A 25,915-nucleotide genomic window follows, 5' to 3' on the forward strand; every position below is an offset into this window, starting at 1 on the left:
TCATTCAGAATTAAACTAAACAAAAAAGTTTTCAGTTGTTTTTCAATATCTTTAAACTGAAAAGCACTTATTGGCAAGGAGTTGCAGTCAGCAATATTCCTGGGGTGCGAGTATTTTTAAAAGCAGAGGTGCGAGCAAAAACAGGTACCAATGAATATTTATGGTTATGTCTTGCTTTTATAGAAGATGGAGGTTTCCCACAGTTGGACAAACTTGTAACTTTACAAGAAAGAATTTTGTGTATCAATGTTAATCGATTAACTTTACTGAGAGATTCCTGCGTTCGGATGCCGTTAAGTTGCATAAGTTGTGTTGGCAAATCATGCCTTTTATATTTGCCAAAAATAAATCTTGCAGCCTTTCGCTGAACATTTTCAATCAAGGTAACATCTTTTTTACATTGAAGGTTCCAAACAACCGAAGCATACTGAAGTTTGGATTTAATACAGGCATTGTATGCCACTAATCTTGTCTTCTTTGTGGAGTATCTAAGTTTCCTCTTAAGAAACCAGTTTCTAAATGCAGCTGTGCATATGCTTGTAATATGATCTGACCATGTAAGTATTTTGTCAAAGTGACTCTTAGATATCTGTATTTTTCTATATCTTTGAAAGGGTTATTGCAGCCCCGTCGTGGTGGTTTAGTGGCTAAGGTACTCGGCTGCTGATCTGCAGGTCGCGGGATCGAATTCCAGCTATGGTGGCTGCATTTTCGATGGAGGCCAGAATGATGTACGCCCGTGTGCTCAGATTTGGGTGCACGTTAAAGAACCCCAGGTGGTCAAAATTTCTAGAGCCCTCAACTACACTGTCTCTCATAATCATATGGTGGTTTTGAGACATTAAACTCCACATATCTATCTATCTTGAGTGGTTTATTGCAGAGACAATAAGTACAAAGGCTGGGAGCTCACTTTCTTTTTATTCTCTGGAGAACTGTTTTGTCAGTATTAAGTTCCATGCCCCAGTTTTGGCACCACTCATCTATACTTGTGAGATAGCTGAAGTAACATGCAGTCATTTACACAACATATTTTTTTTTAAATAACACAATCATCTGCAAATAATTGAATAGATGTATCCTCATTTATGACATCAACTAAACCGTGAACAAAAATTAAGAATAATAAGGGACCTAACACAATAGCTTGTGGCACACCAGAAGAAACATTTAGAGAAGAAGAATGACAACTCCTGACTTTGACAAATTGACTTCTATTTTTTAAATAAATATGCATGAATCCACTTAACAATGCCTGAAGAAAGGCAAACATTTTTGAGCTTGAACAAAAGTTTTCCTCACTAAAATCTAAAAAAAAAAAAACACACATCAGTCGGCCTAGGTATTCACCTTTTTGGTCAGTGTCAACATAGCAATAGCAGCAGCACGTGTTGCTTCCCAAGAAACTTACGGTTACTTCAATTATCTTTCTCTAATGCTGAAGCAGAAAACTTGTTTTTTAGTTGTGCCCGAGGGAGGAAAACTATTTTTCTGCTTTCTGGTAAAAAGAAGGTGCCTAAAGTTAATGACTAATTCCTATATTGTTGTGTGTAGCTTAGAAGAAAATGTGTTTGAATTATTTGCCCAAACAAAGGGGAGAAAAGTGTTGAAAATGAGTGAGCTATTCGCTAAGGCATTTGTTCCCCGCCAATGCTCCTAAACTATGCTGGTGCACAAAAACGGAAGCCGACCAGCACCACTGTTTGTAAACAGTGAAAGGGTCTATAGTATCTAGCACTCCTGTGAATTCATTCACTGTTGACACCAAGCTGACATTTTTTTGGAAACCACATTGATATGACGACAAAATATTATTTTCTGAAAAAATGTATTAACATAATTTGCAATAACACGCTCTAAAATTTTACAGCAGTTACTAGTGATAGAAACAGGAGAGTTTGACAAGGAATGACGGTCACTTTTTTAAAGATTGGCACAACACGAGCTGTACACCAATTGGCTGGTATGCTACCACATTTGAGTGATGTATTGAAATGGGCACTAAAGAAGTCAGTAATTTGTTCAGCTTAGCAATGTAGGAATGAATTACTAATGCCTTGAATTATGATTGAATTACTAGTGAACTATAAATAAATTACTAATCTATGGACAGAAATACCATTTTCAACTGTGACAGTCGCTCTAGCAAAGCATTTCATTGTAAATGCTAGTACATGAAGCATCAAACTAAACTTTGCTGGGTGTGTTACCATTTGGTCAAGGCTAAAGGAAAACATTATGTCAAAGTGTGTCAGTTGAACAAAAAGTACCATAAATAATATCATCCCAGTTAATGGCTGAAAGATTGAAATCATCAATCAAAGAAATATTTTTGCTTAGTAGACATGGTAGATCCTCGTACAAACTGCTCATAAAAGAATCATAAGCATTAGGACATCAATAAACTGTGCAGATAAAAAATGACATATTAAAAAATAAGTTTCAAAAGAAGACTCTCTCTCACTGGAAAACGCTCAGCAATATATAGGTATATCAATGCCATGCTTGATACAGCAACTGCACCACCACAAGAACAGTGATCACATTGAAAAAGTTAGCAGTTAGGTGGAACTATCTCGCTATCGCCAATGGCTTCATGCAACCAAGGCTGTTACTACACATACATGTAGATGTGTTGTTAAATTGTTGGAAATTGTTAAAACTGGTATTAAGTGGGTTTGATAGTACTTAATTGAGCCAGACAGGAGCACATGAGCACAAGGCATGCAATTAATAATTATTAGAGTTTAAGATTTCAAAACGACCATATAATTATAAGAGATGCCGTAGTGGAGGGCTCCGTAAATCTAAGCACACGGGTGCCTCAAGCATTTCCACCGCCATCGAAAATGCAGCCACCAAGGACGCTATTCGATCCTGCGGCCTGCAGGCCAGCAGCCAAATGCCTTAGCCACTAGACCACAGTCGTGGGTGGAGGCATGCACTCAAGCTTTGTTGTGCAAATAGCAAATAATGTACTATGTAGCTGTTACATCTGCTGCATGGTGTAGGTAGAGTGGCTGTCACAGTGTGCCACAACAAGCCCTCTTGTCACTGAGACGCTCTGACAATCTCATGCCCTGTTTAACCCTTTGTGTGACAGCGGGACACATATCCCTCTTCATAAAATATTTTCTCACACATCACCCGTAGTGATTAGTGCAATATTAGGTTATTCATATCTTACCTGATTCTTCATAATCTTGAGAAAAATTCATTTACCACGCTTTTTAAGGCCAGATATAGTTTTACAATGGCACTGACGTTTAGTCAATTTTTTTATGACAGCTTCTGAATTTTCCTCTTCATGAGATAGATAGAACCTACCAATAAAAATGCCAGATAATTTCTTTTTTTGCTTTGTGAAAGAGGTGATGTTAGCTTCCAGTCATCACATGCTTTTGTAAATTTGTGCTATAACTTGACAGATAAACACATTTGAACAATTCCCTGTGATATTGCCCTGCTCATCTCTCAGCACTGTTGTGGATATTGACACATGAAAATATTTTTCTTGGTATCATATACCTCTTGACAAAAAGACACATGTTCAGGGACAACACTTGTACTCGACAATTTCGAAAGTAAAAGCAAGGACAGCCATATAGACAAAAAAAAAAAAAGTGGTTGATGCATGCAGTGAAGTAAACTTTACAGGAACAAAACAGAGAGCTATGAAGGCTCATAATAGATGCAACTACAGGAGGTGTTCCCCTGTTGAAATGAGGCACTCAAAACTTCCCTCTTTCCAACTTAAAAAGTTACACTATGTCGCACTTGCTTTAGCAGTCTTATCCCAAGATACCCGATGATGCAATTACGAAATGGCGCCTTTATGAGACGTGGAGACAGTGTTTTCCCACTTTTTCAGAACACTTTCAGGAGTCAGTGGGACATATATGTGACACTCTTTTTCAGTAAACTAATGGCTTGATTTTGATGAAATTTGTTTCATATTATAATATTTCCTTATAGTTTATATCAATATACCACAGCTGGTTTTTGTATCACTGGGTCAAAAATATAGGACAACTTACTAAGAGTTAATCCCTGTGGCTGATGTACCTCTGTTGGGCTCGAACTTTGTGCGTTCCCCGAATACCTTATTTTTACCCACCCCGCGGCCGGCGACCCCTCGCCAACAAGGAAGCAGCGCCACCGGAATGCGGGACGATGACTGCTGGCCACAAAGGACGCGACAACTCCCCTGCCCCAAGGAGTTCAATTATGGCGCCTTACAGGAGACCAAGCCAGGCTGCAGGTGGCCGGGCCAGGCTGCAAGGATGGAAGGTGCACGTGCGCGTCCACCGGACAACCAGAATCAGCGGAGGCGACGGCATTTGTGCACGGGCCAATTGTATTGATGGCCTGTCAGCCCGGCATCGCGAGAACTTACTCGGAGGCGCTTTCCCACGACCCGGCAACGCCCGTCGTCGATCATTCCGGGAACCGGGGTGAAAGAAACCTGAGCGACGACGGAGAACCAATGAGTGGGCAAGAGGCGGTGGGTCTTCGAGGTTGTGGCGAGGAGAAATCCGGGCCTGGAACTTTCAACGGCAGCCAACCGGGAGTCGAGGAGAGACACATCCGTGCGTTACGATTGGACTGCAAGAGTGGTTGAATGGGGAGACAGGGGATAAAACCAGGGGTGCAGGGACAGTGCGGAAGAGAAAAAGGAACGAATAAACGTCTCTATATCCAGATGATGTCGGAGCGGTCGTTTCCTCAAGGTGCCAGCAGATGAAAAGTTCTCGTCTTCGGCTTCCTTGGCAGCAGCAGCAAATGTCGCGCAACAAGCGAGAGGCGAGTGGAAAGAACCAAAACAGAACGTAACTGGCGCAGTCGAGCAGGATCTGCATGGCTGAACTGAGGAGGACAGCGCGGAGCGACATCGGCCGGGACTGACGATAACCACCTTCAACTGACTACCACGCTGCGGGATCAACGAAGCAAAGCTAGTCCACTGGATTCCGAGGAGGAAGAGCGCACCGCAAGGCTACTTCAGGCGGGTACCTCTTGATTTTCTGTTGGGCGCAGGCGATGACAAAGCATTACAACTTGCAAGACAGAGAAAGGGACAACTCGGAAATGAACGGGGACGGGGCAGGAAACTTGCAGGCGTTGGGAGTCGCCCACAGCGGCACGAGGGGTCATGGTAGTGGCACGTCAGATACGGCGTCGGAACAGCAGCTAGCGCTGCTCCAGCTTCAATTAAAAATTGCTGAGGCGGAAACGGAGAAGCAGCGCTTGATGCTGGAAAGCCAGCGGCTACAAGCCCGTAATGGGGCAGAGTCCAACGAGAGCGATGACAGCGTAGCGCTTGGCAGAAGGTCAGAGGAAGACAGGCGACTGAAATTCGCAAGCTTGTTAAGGGGTGTACTGGCACCAATGCCGAAGCAAGAGGCGCTTGCGCCAATGTGGTTCGAGGATGTTGAGGCAACGCTCGAGTCGTATGAAGTTCCGAGCGAATGGTGGGCCGGGCTAGTTTTGCCACAGTTGAGTGAAAGGGCATGCGGGCTGCTGTGCAGGCTTACAGCAGAGGAGCGCAAAGTTTATGTTAAGCTTAAGTCAAGCATTTTGGAGGGTCTCAGGCTTTCGGCGGTGGAGTACAAGAGGCTGTTTGCGGGATCGAAAAAGGGAGAAAGAGAGTCCTGGGATCAGTTTGCCGTGCGCCTTGAGAATTATTTCGACTATTATGTCCAGAGTTCAAAGGTAGGCACGTTCGAAGAACTCCAGCAGATAGTCGTCGCGGATCGCTTGAAAGAATGTTTGAGCCCGGAAGCGAGAGCGCATGTCATTTGTAAGCAACAGGAGTCCTTTTTGCTGCCCGGTGGCGTGGCTAGGCTCGCGGAGAGATTCGAGGAGAGCGAAAAGTGCAAGGCAGCACAAAAGAAGGCAAATGTAGAGGAGTGGCAAAAGAAAGCTAAAACAGCGGTAGATACACCCACAGACGGAAAAAGGAAAAGGCGATGTTTTGAGTGTAAGGGTGCCGACCACATTGCCAGGAATTGCCCCAATAAGGGCTCAGGTGCAAGGCAAGGCACTAGGCTAGCAGGACAACAAAACGGTCCAGTGGTCGCGAGGGTGACGGCTTCTGCATTCGGGTCAGAAATAGCAATGACAGACAGGTTGTGGCAGCGTAAAGAGCAGAAACAACCCTCACTGGAAACTGTAACGCTTAAGAGCTCAGGTCGATCATTAAACGCCGTGGTAGACTCAAGAGCGGAGATGAGCGTCATCAGAAAGGCAGTGGTACCTCAGTACGATGGTACGGGTTCGCAGATAAAGTTGACGGGAGCGTTCGGGCAACAGGTAACCACTGAGTTGGCTTACGTGCCGCTCATAGCTACTGAAAGAAGTCCTTACGTGATGTCCGAGGCGGTGCAGTCGGCCGTGCTCCGTGCAATCACAGATAAGCTGCTGGACGGCACCGACGCGCTGATCACGCCCAAGGATTACACACAGCTTCTCAAGAAAAGGGTTAAACGTGACATAGTGTCAGATGAGTGTTCAGCAGTCGAGGAGACCGAAGCTATAGTAGAGCTGTCAGATGAGGCATGCGAGGAGCAACGGGCGATGGCAGGCGTCATAACCGCGGAGAGCAACAGCGAAGGTTCCGAGCCGGTCAAAAGCAAATGACAGGAGTTTCGTGAGGCTCAGGAAGCAGACCCGGCTTTGCGAGATGCTTGGGTGCAGGCAAAGGCCAGAACGCATGGTATGCTCGTTCAAGACGAGCTATTGTATCATCAGGAACACCTCGCGGGTCGCATCTGCAAACAGCTAGTGCTACCATCGCACAGGCACAAAGAAGTGCTGAAAATGGCCCACGATTCACCATGGGCAGGTCATTTAGGAGAGCGGAAAACACTACAACGAGTGAAAAGCTCATTTTACTGGCCGCAGATGTCGCGAGATGTAAAGGAGTGCTGTAGGTCGTACCATGGATGCCAGGTGAAATCGCCGACGAGGCAGATAGATAGGGTTCCGATAAAGCCCCTGGCCAGGCCCAGCACGCCGTTTCAGACAGTAAACATGGACTGCTTCGGTCCTATGGTACCCCCTTCGGCTAGAGGTCACCGCTATGCTCTTTGTGTCGTAGACTTACATACCAGATGGCCAGAGGTGGTATGCCTCCATTCACTAACGGCAAAGGCTACATGTGACGCGTTACTGCAGATATTTTCTCAACACGGGGTGCCAGAGACAATTTGCTCGAATCAGGGCACCAACTTTATGTCAAGGTTGACACAGGAGATGTTGCAAATACTGGGGGCAACACCGAGATTTTCCACACGCCCGATCACCCGCAAAGCAACGGCTTAGTCGAGCGCTGGAACGGCACGTTAAAAAGAATGCTTATAGTCAGCGAACACGGACGCGAGTGGGATAGGATGATTCCATTTTTGTTATGGGCATATTGTCAGGTTCCACATGCGACTACAGGGCAGTCACCGTTCGAGCTCATGTACGGGCGGGTGCCGAACGGGCCCCTATCCATTCTCAAAAGGACTTGGTCAGGAGACTGGGAAGTGCCGGAATCATTGGGTATGCCAGCAGCGGAATATCTTGCGAAGCTCGGAAGTAGTTTGGAAGAAGCTAGCGAAGGAGCCGCCCGACAGAGTGAAGTTACGCAGAAGGAGTACGTAGGACGCTATAACTTGAGGGCCACAGACAAACAGTTTGTCACAGGGGACCAAGTACTATGGCTCCAGAAGGAAGGAGAGGGGAAGCTAGTGGCGAAGTGGAAGGGACCGATCACAGTGGTCGAAAAACTGCGACCGTACAGTTATTTAGTTGAGCTCGAGGACGGTTCACGCAGAACCATTCATGCTAACAAGCTTCGCGCATATCACGCCCGAGTAACTGCAGTAGGAGTGATATTCGAAGGCGATCAGGAATTTGGAGAGGTTCCGGTCCCATCATGTGGGCTAGAGGTGCAGGCTACGCTGCAGCTTGATGAGGTAGCACACCTGGAGCCCACACAGAGAGAACAGCTACGAGACTTAATCGCGAGGCACCCGACGATATTCGCAAACAAACCCGGCACCTGCAAAGTGGGAATCCATAAAATACGAATCAAAGCAGGAGAGCAACCGAGGCGCGCATACCCATACAGAGTGCCGGTGGCGCTGGTGAATGAAGTAGAGAGGCAGGTAAATGAGCTCCAGCAGTGGAGATTGATATACCCGGTTGAGGGTCCGCACGACGCGTATCCACTGGTCTGCGTATCAAAGAAGGACGGTGGCATCCGCATCTGTTGCGATTACAGGAGACTCAACGAAATAACAGAGACAGACGCATTTCCCATGAGCGTGGCGACTGATCTGCTATACCAAGTAGCGAAGGCTAAGTACATAACTCTGTTAGACATGTTCAGGGGTTACTGGCAAATACCTCTCAACGAGGACGCGCAGGTTTGTACTGCTTTTGCCACTCCCTCAGGCCAGTACGCATGGAGAGTGATGCCCTTTGGGTTAAAGAATGCCGCCAGTACCTATCAGAGGGTCATCAATAGTGTACTGGCTCCGCATAGACATTATGCTTGCGCTTACATTGACGATGTAGCGATATACTCTGAGAACTGGAACGAGCACCTGGAACATTAAGACAAGGTGCTTGTGTCCCTAGCGAAGGCAGGGTTGACGCTCAACGTAAGCAAATGTCGGTTTGCACAACAAGAAGTAAAATTTTTGGGGCATATAGTGGGATCAGACAAGCACGGGGCCGATCCAGAGAAGGTCAGGGCGATAAAGGAGATCCCGGCTCCCGAAACAAAGGGACAACTTCGTAGTTTCTTAGGGCTAGCCAACTATTATAGGGACTACGTGCCCGAGTACTCCAAAGTCGTTATGCCTCTGACTAACCTAACCGGCTGACGTATTCCGCAGAAATTACCTTGGAATACAGAGGCGCAGGAAGCTTTTGACAAGGTGAAAAACTGTCTAGTGCAGGCGTCGGCGTTGCAGGCACCAGATCCAATTAAAGAATTTATCCTCGCCACAGATGCATCCGATTACGCCGTTGGTGCATGCCTGGCACAGCAGGATCTGGTGGGCAAGGAGCGCCCTATCGCTTTTCTGAGCAAGAAGCTTAGCCTGGCTCTGACCCGATGGGCTACAATAGAAAAGGAAGCTTATGCAATCATTTAGGCACTAGGGAAGTTGGATGTTTGGCTGTTTGGCGCTAAAATCAAGGTGATCACCGATCATAACCCACTCAAATTTCTGACTCTAACCACTCCGCAGAGCGCTAGGCTGACACGCTGGGCGTTGGCACTACAGAAGTATAACCTGGAAATTGAACACAAAAAGGGGTGTCTAAACGCTAATGCCGACGCAATGTCACAGTTGGTGACCCCTAACGATGACGCATAAAAGAGACGGCGAGTTAAGGGGGGTGTATGCTTTGTTAGCGTGTGCGCGCAACGGAGTAAACGAGGTACGAGTGACAGTTGGTGCCTCACGTGTCGAGCCAGTGAACATGTGTGCATATGCGGTTGTGTTTGTGTCGCATGTCATAGATACAGTGCAACACAGTTGGAGGGGAGGTGTTGGGCTCGAACTTCGTGCGTTCCCCGAATACCTTTTTGTTACCCACCCCGCGGCCGGCGACCCCTCGCCAACAAGGAAGCAGCGCCACCGAAATGCGGGACGATGACTGCTGGCCACAAAGGACGCGACAACTCCCCTGCCCCAAGGAGTTCAATTATGGCGCCTTACAGGAGACCAAGCCAGGCTGCAGGTGGCCGGGCCAGGCTGCAAGGATGGAAGGTGCACGTGCGCGTCCGCCGGACAACCAGAATCAGCGGAGGCGACGGCATTTGTGCACGGGCCAATTGTATTGATGGCCTGTCAGCCCGGCATCGCGAGAACTTACTCGGAGGCGCTTTCCCACGACCCGGCAACACCCGTCGTCAATCATTCTGGGAACTGAGGTGAAAGAAACCTGAACGACGGCGGAGAACCGATGAGTGGGCAAGAGGCGGTGGGTCTTCGAGGTTGTGGCGAGGAGAAATCCGGGCTTGGAACTTTCAACGGCAGCCAACCGGGAGTCGAGGAGAGACACATCCGTGCGTTACGATTGGACTGCAAGAGTGGTTGAATGGGGAGACGGGATAAAACCAGGGGTGCAGGGACAGTGCGGAAGAGAAAAAGGAACGAATAAACGTCTCTATATCCAGATGATGTCGGAGCGGTCGTTTCCTCAAGGTGCCAGCAGATGAAAAGTTCTCATCTTCGGCTTCCTTGGCGGCAGAAGCAAATGTCGCGCAAAAAGCGAGAGGCGAGTGGAAAGAACCAAAACGGAACGTAACTACCTCCAAGTGTGTAGCAATGCAAGACATCCTAAGTATACTGAGCTTTTCTAAAGAGTGCTGCACATGCCTGAACTGACAGCAGCAGCCAAGACATCCAAATAAAGTGAAAAAAAAATGTTCGAGGCTGTGATGGACAACAATACAAAATTGGATGGGACCGTCTTTCCATACCACTCTTCTCCCTTCTTTTCCCCACTCTGCACTTGTAGCTTCCAGCATGATAGAGGAGTTAAAAGAAATAATAACTACCCATGACTCTCGCTGTACATTATAGATGAATTTGTGGTAGGCGATTAGTGAGGTGACACAGTTAAATAGAGAGGTGATCACTTATCACTTGGAGATTGTTAAATTTAAAGAGTACTGTTTACTACTTCAATGGGTGTTGCACCCCACTAACGAAATATCTGATAGTATTGTATACTTTGGAACAGCCCTATATCCAAGGACATGCTATTTTAAGGAGCGAAACTTCTTAGGACCGCACACCTGCCATTGCCATAGAAGCTCCCAGCGCCTGGCAAGTGCGCCGAGCAAAACAACAGGTGTGCACTCCCAGGGAGTGAAGATGTGGTGACAGATAGCTTGCGCTGCACCACATGCCACACACTCACTCAATTAATCGTTTTCACCACCGAGTGCAGCAGATGCTCTCCCCACGCGCTTCCCAGCCTACCGTCTTCATGAAGGTCAGCAGTGAGATCAGGCGCATAGTCGTTTAGGTCCAATTTCTAAGGAGCTTCGTTCGTTGGTTGTATTTGTGCACAGAACAACAGCTAGTTTTTTACTGCATATAATTGTTAAGGCAATGTTGCATAACAATTTTTATTTCTCAAAATTCGTTGATCATTGCAAACATACACTGTGCTCTATGCAACAAGCAAATGAAATAAAGATGGTACTGTGAACTGTCATTTGAATATATACATGTTTACATGCACAGATGTTGCAGGCAATTCTCAGTAGGCAGTCTGAATGCTGCTGCACCACTGCAGCACCTCTGTCAGTGAAACAAATCTATTTCTTTCTGCACTCTATATCCATTCACAACACACAGGTCAAACAAAAGAGCAAATGTTGTCTTGCTTAAATTACTCACAAGAGGTTGCCATCATTTGGCCCTCTGAGAAGGCTTGCATTGGGCCCCTTCGGACAAATTCGATTAGAAGGTTGTGTCATCTGATCTTCATGGGTGCTAGTACCTTTCGAGAACCTGTGCGAATTCCAGAGAAAGTAATTATGATTATTAGTAGTTTTACCAAACCACAACCATTTTTACATAGTAGCAATCAGTTTATACAAGACACTTTTATAATGGGCTTCTACAAGGGAGCTACTAAAATGAGCTCCCTCTAAGTCTGGGAATGCACGTTAGGTACATTGTGCTTAGACGAGTTCAAGTAATTGATAGGTCCTCCAGGTTTTCCAAAGACATTCATTTAGCACATAATTTGCTACATGTTGCACAAGAGAGAACTGTTCAGAATGTTTGCAGTTTATAATATAAATGTCACCTCTTAATTCAATTTTCATCTAGCTCTGGGCAAAAGTAAGTTCCCCACAGCACTCAGGAGGTGTGACACATTTAACTGGTAGCGAGCAGCTTGCTGTGCTGCTTCTGCAAGTAGCACACATGACATAGCACACACGGCCTTCCAACAACATTATTTTGATGCCTCACTGCATACTCCACAGCCTTTGAATTAAATCTAGCCATATAACTGAAATTATGGCCCACTGCCCATATAAAAACACAGGACAGGCAGAAAAGCAAGCACTAAATAATGCTGTTATAGATTGGTCACCTTCGAATTAGAAAGAGCGATCATGTAAACCCCACTTTTTGAGAAATTCAGTCATGTTAAGCCATCTTCAGCTCATCATTAATATATTTCACTCTATCTGCATGCTCAGCTTTGATAGACAAGTAAGATAGTATGGTGCATCATGATAAAAAACAGGCACTGATTTATGGTGCAAATGCTCTCTCCAATGGTCATAACCCACAGTGGCACACTTTATAAGGCAAAATTGTTTCTTAATTTGGCCTGATAATCTCAAGCAACCACCCTTGGAGATTTCACGTGACTTTACTAAATGTGTAGAAGTAGATGTCCAAGCGCATTCCAGACCCTGCGTTAAGATAATGAGCTTGACCCAGAACCAGAAACACTACTGACTGTATGGTAGTCAATGTGTTTGGTGCCACATCAAGCGAAATTTTATAAAAGTGATATGGCTTTCTTGACAACAGCAGCTCCTCAGTGAAATGGCTGACAATGACCACCATGACAAGTCAAAGAGTACAGTAGAAACTTGCTGATGCATTCCTGTTTCTCATGTTTTCTTGGCTTTTATGTTCTGAAATCTTAGTCCCACTTACTGTAAAAAAACGCAATATAGGTCTGCCAGAATATATGTCACCCTTCCCCCCCCCCCTAACTTTAATTATCCGAAAAAAAAATTTAAAAATCGCAAAGTATCACGGCACACCCTTACCTTGATAAATACATGACGCAGCCAGCTGCACTGTGGTGACGTTAATTTTTATTTCAATACCAATCTTATATAGTTAAACGCCAGAAGGCCACAAAGTGCTGTCACTCAGACTCGTCCGACGACGTCTCTTTCTCACTAGTTACGCCCCAGAGTGCATCGTCCTACATTCCATCCAGCGCGTTGCTGATGCAGCATTTGCGGAACGACTTGCGCACCATTTCTCCCAGGAAAAATTTCCAAGCTGACAACACCCTGCTACAAACGGTCACGAGTCGTGGACGTCGTGGGCAGCTAGTGGGGGTCTTGGGATTGTCGCCCAGCATCCACTCATTGTGGAGCTCCCGCATGTGATATTTGAAGGGTTGATTAAGCACTATGTCCAGTGGCTGGAGGATTGATGTTAGTCTCCCAGGAATCATGACAAGGTCCGTCTTGCCATCGGACAGACCTCCCTTTACATCGGCCGCAAGGTGGCCTCAAAATGATTCGAGCACCAACATGCTTGGGCGTTGAAAAAGCGCACCGGGTCGTCAACTCTACATGAGTTGGATACACTCAAGCATGAGCGACTCATTCATGAACCCTTTTTCATTAATTCTCACGATAACATCACGGAGAAAGTCTTTCTTGGTAGCCCTTTTTTCTTGAAAATGATATAAGGGGACAGCTTCTTTCCATCGGCTGTGCATGCGAGCATGACTGTAAAACGCGAATGCTCGTTGCCTGTTATCAAGAGCTTCGCTTGCTTGGATTCTTCAGTTGTCACAGCCCAGTTCAAAGGCATATTGAACTAGATCGAAGTTTCGTCAGAGTTGCCCATGTGTCGACATGGGCAATGCTGACGACAAAGCTGTCGACAAAGCCTGACGACGAAGAGCTGATACTCAACCAGCTTGTTGCCGAAATCTTCGGGCAGTTTTTGGCACACGGAAGTACGCCGCCTTAGTGCAAAGCCCTTCCGCTTAATAAATTGGCACACCCATGATGGCGAACCCTTGAATTGCGCCCTTGTGATACCGAAGTAGCGTGCTATAGCCTTTTCTCGATAGCTTTCACACAGATGCACTCCGGTGTCACAAGTAGTGACCTTGCAAGCAGCTCCTGGACGAATTCAGCTAGTAACGTTTCCAGTTCGGGGTGCACTGCAGTCCGTCCACGAAACGAAGTTTTTGTTTGGTTGCTGCAGGATGTGATGCACTGCTTGTGGCTCCTCCAGTATCGGATGCTTTTCTCCGATACACTGGATTTCTGTTGTACTGCGAGGTTGCCGTGCGCTTTGGCATACTCGATAACTTTTTTTTCTTAAAGCTTATCGTAAATTGACATAGAATACCACTCATTTCTGAAGGAAATAGAAAAAAAAGCAGACTGACAAAGGTAACCAAAGCGAAATGGTATTGCTAGTATGCTGTAGGCCTTGCCCACGACCTACAGTGAGTCGCGACCTTCTATAGAGTTTCTTAAAATTAACTAAAGGGGACTGTGGCGCTTCGATCGTTCAGCGACCATGGCGATTATGGGTATGACATGGGTTTGCCTAGTCTTTATGCTTGTGGGTGGCAAATCGCACTTGTGGCTTTGTTTATTGCTGTGTTTTGGTTTTGTTTCGAATTAAAGAACAAACCGTTTTGAACTTTGTGAGCCGATTCGAAATGGTGGTCCTAAAAGGTGAAGGTGGTGAAGCGTAACTGCTGAACATTTGCAGATTGTTGTTTCGTGACAAAGCAGCTTCAAGCCACACGAAGCCAGAAGGAATGTAAAGTACGAAGACTAGGCAAATCCATATAATACGTATAATTCCCATGCTCCCTGGAGCGCCATGCGTTGCAGCTCCCATGGACACTAGTGCCAGAGTTCCCTCTAGTGTATATTTAGAAAACTTTATGGCCTTGCCTAGCCTTGCCCAATGACGCCGCTGCTGATGCTCACGATGGCAATAGAGGCTTTTGACTTCAGCTGCCCATTGTTGTGAGACTTCCACATTATTTCTACCAGTGGCCGGCATCTAAGACGAAGATTGACTTTTCATTGCATTTAAAAAAAAAAAGAATTCAACCTATATTCTGGATTTTACGGTAGTTTTCACAGGGCCATGCGTATCAGTTTCCCCTTTCTTATGTTTCCCTTCCTGGTTGGTGCACTAAAAACACTGTGATTGTGTTGACTGCTACCTGTTTCTCCTGAAAGAGGTTACAGAACTGAAGTGGCTGACTGGGCTACAGTCAATTCTCATTAATTCGAGCACGCCTTATTCGAACTTCCGGTTAATTCTAACTTTCACTGAGGTCCCGTCAAAGCTATGTGTATTCCAATGGGTGAAAACACCCTTAATTCAAACACGCAAGCACTTGCGACGGTTAAATCGAACATACCGCGCTACGAAAATGCTCTCAGCACCACGCCCAATCCCACGGCGGCACCTCCGGCACACCTGAATGCTGGGCACGAAAGAAAATAACAGGAAAGAAAAGGCTGCCGTGGAATATTTGCTCTCTCTCAAATGCCGATCTGCGACGAGCCTGTGCCACGCTTCCCCCTTTCCCGTCTCTGCCATGTAGACCCTCCTCCTTTCAACGGCGCGCGTAAAAAGAGGAAAAAAAAAAAGCTGCTGTGGAGTGTTGGTTCTCTCTCAAATGCCGATCTGCTTCTTTCCGCGTGAAGACGCTCCTCCTTTCTCGTCCCGTGCTGGCCACAGAACTGGCCACGGCCCACGCTGCGGCTGCGGCGCAGAAGGTAGTAGCGGAGACGTAGTCATTGTTGTCATCGTCCTTAGAGAGTGTCGGCGCTGGAAATTGCCGCGCGCAACTTCCCTTGCCAGGAGAATGCTGAAGCCAAAGTAGAAATGCTTTGCAAGCTGCGCGCAAAATTCATTGACTTGCTGCAAGGCAAACGTGTGCAGACACGCATCACCGATTACTTCAATTAATGACGAATGTCCTGTGATTTGTGAATAAACGCGTCTTCTGAAACTTCCCCCTGTGTGTTAGCTGAATGCACAAGCGCCACTGCATGGTGAGCTCTTCGTTCATTTAGCTTTCATGAATTCAAACTTATTTTAATTTGAACTAACTTTTGGGCCCGTTCGAGTTTCAATTATCGAGATTAGTTCACTTGGAGTAACTATTCATACAGCCAATGGGCTGAGTGAAGAATTACTGGTTACAGAACCTTCTGCATGGCACTATGTTTACGAGAAACAGCAAAAGTGTCAGTCATGCCTTGCCAGCATTTTGCCAGGGGGCTAAATGCCACCTGAGAACCTACATGCACATGTCTGTAGGCTTTCTAAATGGAGCAGAAGCTCGAGCACCATGTGCCCTTCCCTTTTGTCGCGTACATACTTTTTTCCTGGCATATAATATAACCAACTAACAAAATGGTCGTTACAGTGTGCACCATGTCACACATAGTTTTTTTTTTTCCTACAGGAACATGTGCTTAAATTTCTTTGTGTAAAAATAGTGTTATCGAACTATATTGTTTGAGGGATCATGCTTTCCTTTTTCGTGCTCCCTGAAGAAATGTCACAAATGTAGAAGAGTGCAGGAGGTTTCGTGGTAGAATAGAGAGTGGGAAAAAAAGCTGTGCTTTAAAACAAGGGGGCTAACGTATGTTTCGCTGGTTCATTTGCCTTTAGCAGTGCAACTGTCTGAGGTTTATTATGTTAATTCAATGTCATGCTGGCATCATGGCAGAAAGCATTAATATTTTCTCCCCAGAGAGATAGCTTTCGATGCTTATGCTATCATCATAAGTCAAAGCAAAAGTTTAGAAACTACACCATGGCCATTTGTTTGCAGAACTGTGCAGAAGCAAAGTTGAGGATTCATTTAACAGAAAGAGGGAAGAAATGGTAAGTTTTTAGATCAGTGTTAGGGGTGCAGCATTTATTTGCAAGTGCATGCAATGTGCAAGACAAGAGTCATCCGGAAAATAAAGACTGGTCTATTCAGTCGCACAAAAAAAAATGTTTGTTGGAAGAAACAATTCTGATTGATTGATTGATATATGGAGCTTAACATCGCAAAACCAGCATATGATTATGAGAGGCACCGTAGTGAAGGGCTCTAAAAATTTCGACCACTTGGGCTTCTTTAACGTGCACCCAAATCTGAGCACACAGGCCTCCAGCATATTTGCCTCCATTAAAAATGCAGCCGCTGCAGTCGGAATTCGATCCCGAGACCTGCGGGTCAGCAGCTGAGTACCTTAGCCACGAGACCACCACGGCAGGGCGAAAAAACAATTCTGTTACATACATGAACTTTCCTTCACTCCTTTAGTCTACATAATCACCTGCTGCATTTAAACATTTGTCGTATCCCGTGAGGAGCTTCAGAATTCTTATGTTACACTCTTCTGCCACCAGTTTAATATGTTGGCTGAACACTGCATTCTTGAAACCTTCATAGCTTCCAAAATGTTTACAGCCCAAAAACTTTTTCAGCTCGAGGAAGATGTGAAAATTACTAGGAGCAAGGTGCAGACTACAGGGTATGAGATAAAAAATATCCTACTCAAACTGATCCCACAATTCTTCAGTTGCAGCAACAGTGTGAGGCTAGGCATTGTCATGAAACAATTCCCCGGAAAGTATTTCTCATCTACTGTATTGAATGGCTCACTGTAGTTTTCAGTCTTGCAAGAATAATTTGAATTGATTAAAGTGCCTTTTGGCATTCACACCTTTACGATCACAAAATATGGTTGCCATGACCTTACACAGCCTTTTTTTGTTGTTTTACCCTCGCACCTTACAAAAGCATGCTCATGAAAATGTTTAGGTGACACAAACTTCTAGTAATACTATAAGAAAAAACTCACTTGAACAACTTTCGAAGAAACTTGGGCCTAAATGCACGTTCAGTAATAGATTTAGGAGGTGGGGAGGTAGCCTTGTCACTGCAATAAAATTGCAAAATAAAGACACAGAACCTTTAAAATTCATTTATATAATCTCTCAGACAACTGGCAAATAGGTCAACATGTGCCAATGAACAGTCCTTCAAGCAGAATAAGGAAGGTTGTTTATGGGCATTGAGAATCACTGTTTCATAAGGCAATGAATTCTTGGACTAAGATATAAGTAGATAAATGCAAATGCCAAGAGCCTTGATATTTAAAAAAAAAGGTGTCCTGCTGCTTTATATCACAACCCGGGTTCACCCTAAAGTGGGCAGAAGTGAAAATGCCACCCACAATGCTGCTTCACCACTCCACTTCACCAACCCCTCCGGCTCACTACCTACCACTTTCGATAGATGATCAGCCACCACTCCGATTGACCCCTTTCAAATGTGTGCCTGAGGAACCAATAAACAGCAACGGATGCAACACGAACGCGTCGTGCCTTCCACCACCCGGTTACATAAAATGCAGTTTGGACTTGTGGCTTTAAAGATCTGAAACGCGGGTGCCCTTGCTTCAATTTTTTATGTGCATCATAGATGCCAAAAATGTGCAACTGAAAATGAAATGTGGATAGGAGTCGAAAACAGGAAGCTTGAAAAATGAATATTTTTAAATGTAATATCCAGCTTCCAAGCCGGCTCTCAAAATTTTCCCCCCAAGACATTTCTGGTGAGAACCCTGGTCACAGCCAATGAAAGGCTTAAATGTAGTTTGAAAAGATCCAGAGCAGGTATGTATCTCACAAAGTACAACAGTAAATTTATGCACCAGATGATATTACGCTCTTAGAGACGCACAATCATGCTTAATAAAAATCGTACTGAGCTTACCACCTACTGAGCTAGACAACTCTAACTGAACCTCACTTGAGCAGAAATTTTGAGTACATAATAACAATAATTAAAAACTGTGCCAACTCGGGGAGCATTGCCTTTTCCCATTAAAGGGTGTTACTGTTTGGTGATATGTTTATCATAAATACAGTAATCGGTAAGCAAAAAAGAGCATCAAATCTGGCAAAATCGAATTTCAGAGACGCAAGTCATTCAGGCATTGCAATGCCTTTTGCAGGAGTGTTCCTTTCAAGAACCTTGCTTCTATACAATAAGGGAAAGTTGAGCTTACTGGTAGGAATTCACGAAAGAAAGAGTCATGCGAACAGAGACAAAAGAGCAGAGAACCAGGGAATAAAAATGCCTTATTTTGATCAACATAGACGAAGTGAGGTATGTCGTGACATCACAAGAAATATAACAATGTTTCATTCATTGAACATGTATTGTTTAGTGCTTAACTATTCTTTTTTGAGATTCTGGGTTATAAGTTTTCTCACAAAGTTGGTTCACATTTAGGCATCTTCTGCCTAAACTTGATATGTGATTTGTGTTTTTTAATATAAAGCAGACTTTCAGTAAATGAAAATCTGTTAAATGGAACTGCTGCTTCGATGGAACAACTGTCTTTGATCTGATTGGTTTAGTATTTGGATTCTGCACCTTTGTTCACCTCTCAGTAAATGGAGCACCGGTTAAATGAAACACATTTTTCTGGCCCTTTTACGTTTTGCTTAATGGGAGTATGCTGCATATAATTAGCTTTGTATTTTGCCTCAGTTATTTATACAGTTGAACGTTTTTATAAAAGGCATGCTCCGGGCAGCAATTTTCGTCTTTTATGCGAGATGTCTTTTATAAGCAGGGTACCATGTGTGCATTTTCCTATCAACCTGTATTTTACTTTAGGCACACTGGTGTCTCTTATACCCATTTGTCTCTTACATCAGGGTCTCCTATAAAGGTATTCGATTGTACCATGACTGATGAGTTATCTTTTTGCCATTTCCTTGAATCAGAAATAAGCACATAAACTAAGTTGCACCTGCTGCGACTGCCAACCTGAGAAAGCACATTAATTATAGTCAGGCCAATACTTTTAAATATATAATGCAATATTAACGTTTCACTCAAAATATATGGCACGTCAAGCCACAAGGTGACTGAGCCCTAGGAGAAAGCCAGCCTATTCAGCTTTTAAGAGACAATACAGACACCAAGAGAAGAGTACTACAAATTTCTAATCGAGTGATACAATACACAGCTAAAAAGTAAAAGGCTTCCCAAATGCTGTTCTAAAATTGTGGATGTTTGTGCTCATACTGCACTAGTGATGCCGGCTCATTGCTTGGTGCCTTTCAGTGTAATGAAAGAAATAAGAATTACTTAACATATTCTCCATATAATCTTCACTCTAATTCCTTTAAGTTAATTATTATATGTATGGTAAACTAAGATTAATAATAAGATTAATAACATGGAAACTGTTCTGGCATAAAATCATGACTTCCAACATCATTCCACAGATTAAAAGAAAAAAAATTCTGAATTTACCTCACAGTTATAAGTTGGGTTTCTTCTTTAGAGGACCCTTCTGAAATATAAAGCAGAGTTTAATGAGTACTTTTGACTTTTACACAGCAGCATCTCAACAGCAGCTCTGCATATGGGAAAACTTGGCAACACAAAGTCAAAGTCAACGTTACCTAATCTTTCCTCTATGACAAAAATGGCACAAGTGAAACATAAATTTAAAGTTCACCTGTGGTAACAGCAGAAAAAGGTTTACGATGAATAAAGGTATAGCCCTTAGCACAACGGTAACTAGACAAACTGGGCAACTATACACAGAGAGCTGTGCACATAATGCCATGCTGTTTCATTTCTTTTTCAATGCTAGAAAATGTCAACATGTCACTAGTAAATATAGCTGGAACAAACAAAATGCATAAGAATGAGCTATATCATTTATTATGGATTAACACACTGTTTTCGGCACTTTTCGATAGAACATGCAAAAGGAAAAAAAAAGTGAGAAACAAAGAACAAAGGAGCACTGACTTCCAAGTGGAATTCTCGTTTATTTCACTGTGTTTACGCTATAGCGTCTCATGAAATTTCATAATTAACCATTACAATGTTCATTTTTTTAGTGACAGAAAAGCAAAATAATCAAGAAGTGCACTTATCTACATGTACTGTAATGTGCCAAGGTTCATAATTACAGCCTTTCTACCATGTACTATCACGTTAGAAAGCAATGTGAACAATGCAAAGCATGACTTTTAGCCTAGTTGAACTTCAACATGCCTTGACTGTCGCTAGGCGAATCTGGACTTTCAGCTAGCATCACCATAGCCCTAGAATGTTGTTATGGCTGGTGCTAATGCACCCCATGTTCTTAAAATCTGACAGTCATGCCTGGCACCCTGAAAGTTAAGGAAAAAGCTAAGGACAAGTTATTGCACAATGAAATAAAAATGGTAGGTACATAATTAAAGATCGGAAGACAGAAAAATGGGTCAGGGAACTAGTTGGCATAAACTCGACTGGCCGCCTAATGCGTAAGATGCAGTGGCACAACCAGTTCGAGTAGTTCCACCCGAGCCCCTTCAAATTTTGACATTTTATATGTGTATACAAACACACCCATAAACATGCACAAGAGGGGAGGGGGGTGCATTCTTGCAAACATTTCTCGCTGCGTCCCCAGTAGGACAGACAACCTGTGGTTGGTGAAAGCAATGAAATGATCAAGTGAAGGGAATGCAGCTGAGGATGACAGTGAGTCACATGGAGTGATAAAATCAACAAACTCGAAGGAATAAAATCAAATCAGGTACAACAGGATGAATTTTACATCATTCAAGGTGCCCTTCATCCTGTAGTGGACATAAAGTAAGCTTATAAACTGGCAAACTGCCAGCTTTGCATCGTCCAGTCTCTAGCTTTAATACAACTCTTGCTTGCAAATGAGTTCTGCAAATGAATATTTTGCTTTTACTCTTCTTTAACTCTTCCTTGTGACCATAATTGTCCTAGACAGCTAGTTGAACAACTAGCGGGAGCCAGCAGGTCAACTAACAATTCCATTTACAGCGATTAGGTCCAGATTTAATGACACCCCTCCCCCTTTTTTTATATGCATTTCTATCTGTGCCCATGTGATGTGCTTAGTGTACTGCAAGGACAGTGACTAAACCTGCAAACAGGCACTGCAAAACTGGTGGTTGCATGCGAGTAAGGACATTGCATCATCATCATCATCATCATCATCATCATCATCGCCATCGTCATCATCACCATCCTGACTACGTCTACTGCAGGGCAAAGGCCTCTCCCATGTTCCGCCAGTCAACTCGGTCCTGTGCTTGCTTGTGCCAATTTATACCCGCAAACCACTTAATAATCTGATCTGCCAACCTAACCTTCTGTCTCCCCCTAACCCGCTTGCCTTCTCTAGGAATCCAGTTAGTTACCCTCAATGACCAGACGTTATCCTGTCTATGTGCTACATGCCCGGCCCAAGTCCATTTCCTCTTCTTGATTTCAACTACGATATCCTTAATCCCGGTTTGTTCCTTAATCCACTCTGCTCTCTTCTTATCTCTTAAGGTTACACCTACCATTTTCCTTTCCATTGCTCCCTGCGTCGTCCTCAAGTTAAGCTGCACCCTCTTCGTAAGTCTCCAGGTTTCTGCTCCGTAGCTAAGTACCGGCAAGATGCAGCTGTTATATACCTTCCTCTTGAGGAATAGTGGCAATCTACCTGTCATGATTTGAGAGTGCTTGCCAAATGTGCTCCACCCCGTTCTTATTCTAGTTACTTCAATCTCGTGGTTCGGCTGCGCGGTTATTACCTGCCCTAAGTAGACATAGTCTTTTACAACTTGAAGTGCACTATTACCTATCTCGAAGCGCTGCTCTATTCCGAGGTTGTTGTACATTACTTTAGTTCTCTGCAGATTAATTTTAAGACCCACCTTTCTGCTCTCCTTGTCTAACTCCGTAATCATGAGTTGCAATTCATCCCCTGAGTTACTCAGCAATGCAATGTCATTGACGAAGCACAGGTTACTAAGGTACTTTCTATTAACTCTAATGCCTAACTCTTCCCATTCTAGGCCTCTGAAAACCTCCTGTAAGCATGCGGTATATAGCATTGGGGAGATTGTATCCCCCTGCCTTACACCCTTCTTGATTGGTATTCTGTTGCTTTCTTTATGAAGCACTATGATAGCAGTTGATCCCCTGTACATTTCTTTCAGGATGTTTACATACGCTTCGTCGACGCCCTGATTCCGCAGTGTCTGCATGACTGCTTATATTTCTACTGAATCGAACGCCTTCTTGTAATCTATGAAGGCTATGTATAGTGGATAGCTATATTCTGAGCAGTTCTCTATTACCTGATTGATAGTATGAATGTGGTCGATTGTTGAGTAGCCTGTTTGAAATCCTGCTTGTTCTTTTGGTTGGTTGAATTCTAATGTTTTCTTAATTCTGTTCGCAATTACCTTTATAAATAGCTTGTATACTACGGAGAGCAAGCTGATCCCGGAGAGCAAGCTGATCGGCCTGTAATTCTTCAAGTCCTTGTTATCTACTTTCTTATGTATTACGATGATGTTAGCATTCTTCCAAGATTGTGGTACACTCCCCGTCAGGAGACACCTCGTAAACAGGGTCGCTAGTTTTTCTAACACAATCTGTCCTCCATCTTTCAGCAGAACTGATGTTACCTGATCCTCACCAGCAGCTTTGCCTCTTTGCATACTCTCCAAGGCTTTTCTGACTTCTTCTATCATTACTGGTGGGGTGTTATCTGGGTTACTGCTAGTTATTATATTAAGGTCGTGGTTGTGCTAGCTACTGTATAGATCTCTGTAAAACTCCTCCACTACTTTTACTATCCTATCCATATTGATAGTTACTTTGCCTTTCTTATCCCTCAGTGCATACATTTGGTTTTTGCCCATCCCAAGTTTTCTCTTCACTGCTTTGATGCTTCCTCCGTTCTTCAGAGCGTGTCCAATTCTCTCCATGTTATACCTTCTTACATCGGATACCTTACGCTGATTAATCAACTTCGAAAGCTCCACCAACTCTTTTTTGTCTGTTGTACTTGAGGTTTTCATGCTTTAACGCTTGTTAATGAGATTCTTTGTTTTCTGGGACAGCTTGCCAGTGTCCTGTCTAACTACAGTATCTCCAACTTCCACTGCACACTCCATAATGATACTCGTCAGATTATCATGCATTGCATCAACGCTAAGGCTGTTTTCCTCGTTAAGAGACAAGTACCTGTTCTGAAGCGAGACTCTGAATTCCTGTACTTTCCCTCTCAGTGCTAGCTCATTGATTGGCTTCTTGCGTATCAGTTTCTGTCGTTCCTTCTTCAAGTCTAGGCGAATTCGGGACCATACCATTCTATGGTCACTGCATCGTACCTTGCCAAGCACTTCCACATCCTGCACGATGCCTGGGTGTGCACTCAGTATAAAGTCTATTTCGGTTTTATTTTCGCCATTGGGGCTTCTCCATGTCCACTCACGGTTCCCTCACTTTCGGTAGAAGGTACAGTCAAGACCACATATAACGACCCCACTTGAAATGAACTTTCGCTTAAAACGAACAATATCCGCGTGACCATGAAAATATACATTGGTTCAATGACACAAAATCGCACTTACAACGAATGTCTCCGAGCGCCGCTGATCGGTTACAGCGAATGGAGTTGGCGGTCTGCCAACTTCCCCAAAAACCAATTTTGACCACCAATCAGGCATCAGCGAGGTGCCCATACATTCTCACTGTTTTCAAAGTAAACATTTGACAGAAGTCTGTTTGGTTGGGTATGAAACTGGGAAACGATTTGATTAATATGTGGGGTTTAACGTCCCAAAACCACCATATGATTATGAGAGAAGCCGTAGTGGAGGGCTCCGGAAATTTGGACCACCTGGGGTTCTTTAACGTGCACCCAAATATGAGCACACGGGCCTACAACATTTCCGCCTCCATTGGAAATGCAGCCGCCGCAGCCAGAATTCAGCCAGAATGTCAGCCGCCGCAGCCAGAATGTCATAAGCTGAGTACCTTAGCCACTAGACCACTGCGGCGGGGCAACGGGAGATGATTTAGACTCTAACCAAAAGTTTTGAAGAAACCCGATGTTTCGGAACCGACTTGGTTCCTTCCTCAGGGGTGACTGCGGAGGCTACGTAGCAGCGTAGTCTTCAAAGCACTCATGGGGTGGCTAATGACCCCCCCCCCCCCCCCGCTCTTTCTCTCGTTTTGTCGTGGAGCGCAGTCCGTGTGAATACACTGGGGGAAAGGTTCCGAGAGAGCGGTTGATATTATGGGCTGTCCTCTGTATGTGGTGCCACGACTCGAGTAACAACCTTATCCTCCAGTTCGGCTCGCTTTCAAGGATGGCCGTCACTTCGAAATTTATTTTGTGATCCAACGTCTTGGCATGTTCAGCGACTGCGCTGCGCTCTTTGTAGAACTTCCGCACATCGTTGGCGTGTTGCTTCAGTCGTTCCGGTAAGTTTTTCGTCTCGCCGATATACGACGAGGGGCACTCGGCACACGGAATTTTGTAAACGACACCGGGGCTCTTGTCCATTGTTGGCCGGTCTTTCGGGCGGGGGAGGAGGCGGCCCAGCGTACACGAAGGCATGTGCACGATGCGAACCCCTTCCTTCCTGAAGATCCGCGCCAACATCTCGCTGGTTCCCTGAATGTAGGTAACCAGTACGCATTTCGGGGGGCTGCCAAATGAGGTTTATTGGTGTTTTCGTAACCTCTGCGGCTCTTCGCGGGGGGTGGCGGCTCGAATAAAGTTTTCTGGGTATCCGTTTTTTCTGAGGTCAGCAATTACGCGGGCCTCCTCTTTCTTTCGCTCGTTGTCATTAGAGCACAAGTTCCTAGCTCTCTCGAGTAGCGTGGTCACAACCGAGGCCTTGTGGCAGGTGGGGTGGGAAGAATCGAACTGAAGGTAGCGGCCGGTGTGCGTTGGCTTTCCATGAACGGAGAGCTCCAGGCCATCTCATTGTTAAACGCCGACCCTGCCTCCGCGACCCTCTAGTAGCCGCTCTCCCCAACCCATGGAGGAAGAAAATCTGTTTCCTTCCTCCATGCCCCGACTGCTTTTTGTTACGCACCCCTCCATCCTTTGTCCCCCCCGCTACTCTGAGCACCCCAGATCACCAGACGAGGCCCGTGTTTACACACTGCCACCAATCTTTCAAAGACCGGTCGGCCACCTACCCTGTTTTTGATCCCTGGTACTGTCGTTGGTGTTGCCGGCCTGGAGTGACCATTTGCCAACATTGTTAGCCAGCGACTGTAT

The 25,915-nt window shown here is 44.9% G+C and overlaps 1 protein-coding gene across 1 annotated transcript in view; it reads right to left on the minus strand.

Annotated features, from left to right (window-relative positions):
• LOC119162239 (uncharacterized) overlaps window positions 1–25,915 on the minus strand; it is a 114,256-nt gene that overhangs the window by 23,684 nt on the left and 64,657 nt on the right. The window contains exons 10-12 of the mRNA XM_075879033.1: window positions 20,113–20,152; window positions 17,639–17,716; window positions 11,415–11,528 (exon numbers count right to left, since the gene is read on the minus strand). Of these exons, the coding sequence (XP_075735148.1) occupies window positions 11,415–11,528; window positions 17,639–17,716; window positions 20,113–20,152 (232 nt within the window). The remainder of the gene's footprint in view (window positions 1–11,414; window positions 11,529–17,638; window positions 17,717–20,112; window positions 20,153–25,915) is intronic.

This window comes from Rhipicephalus microplus, chromosome X (genome assembly GCF_043290135.1).
Source record: "Rhipicephalus microplus isolate Deutch F79 chromosome X, USDA_Rmic, whole genome shotgun sequence".
Taxonomy (NCBI): Eukaryota; Metazoa; Arthropoda; class Arachnida; order Ixodida; family Ixodidae; genus Rhipicephalus; species Rhipicephalus microplus.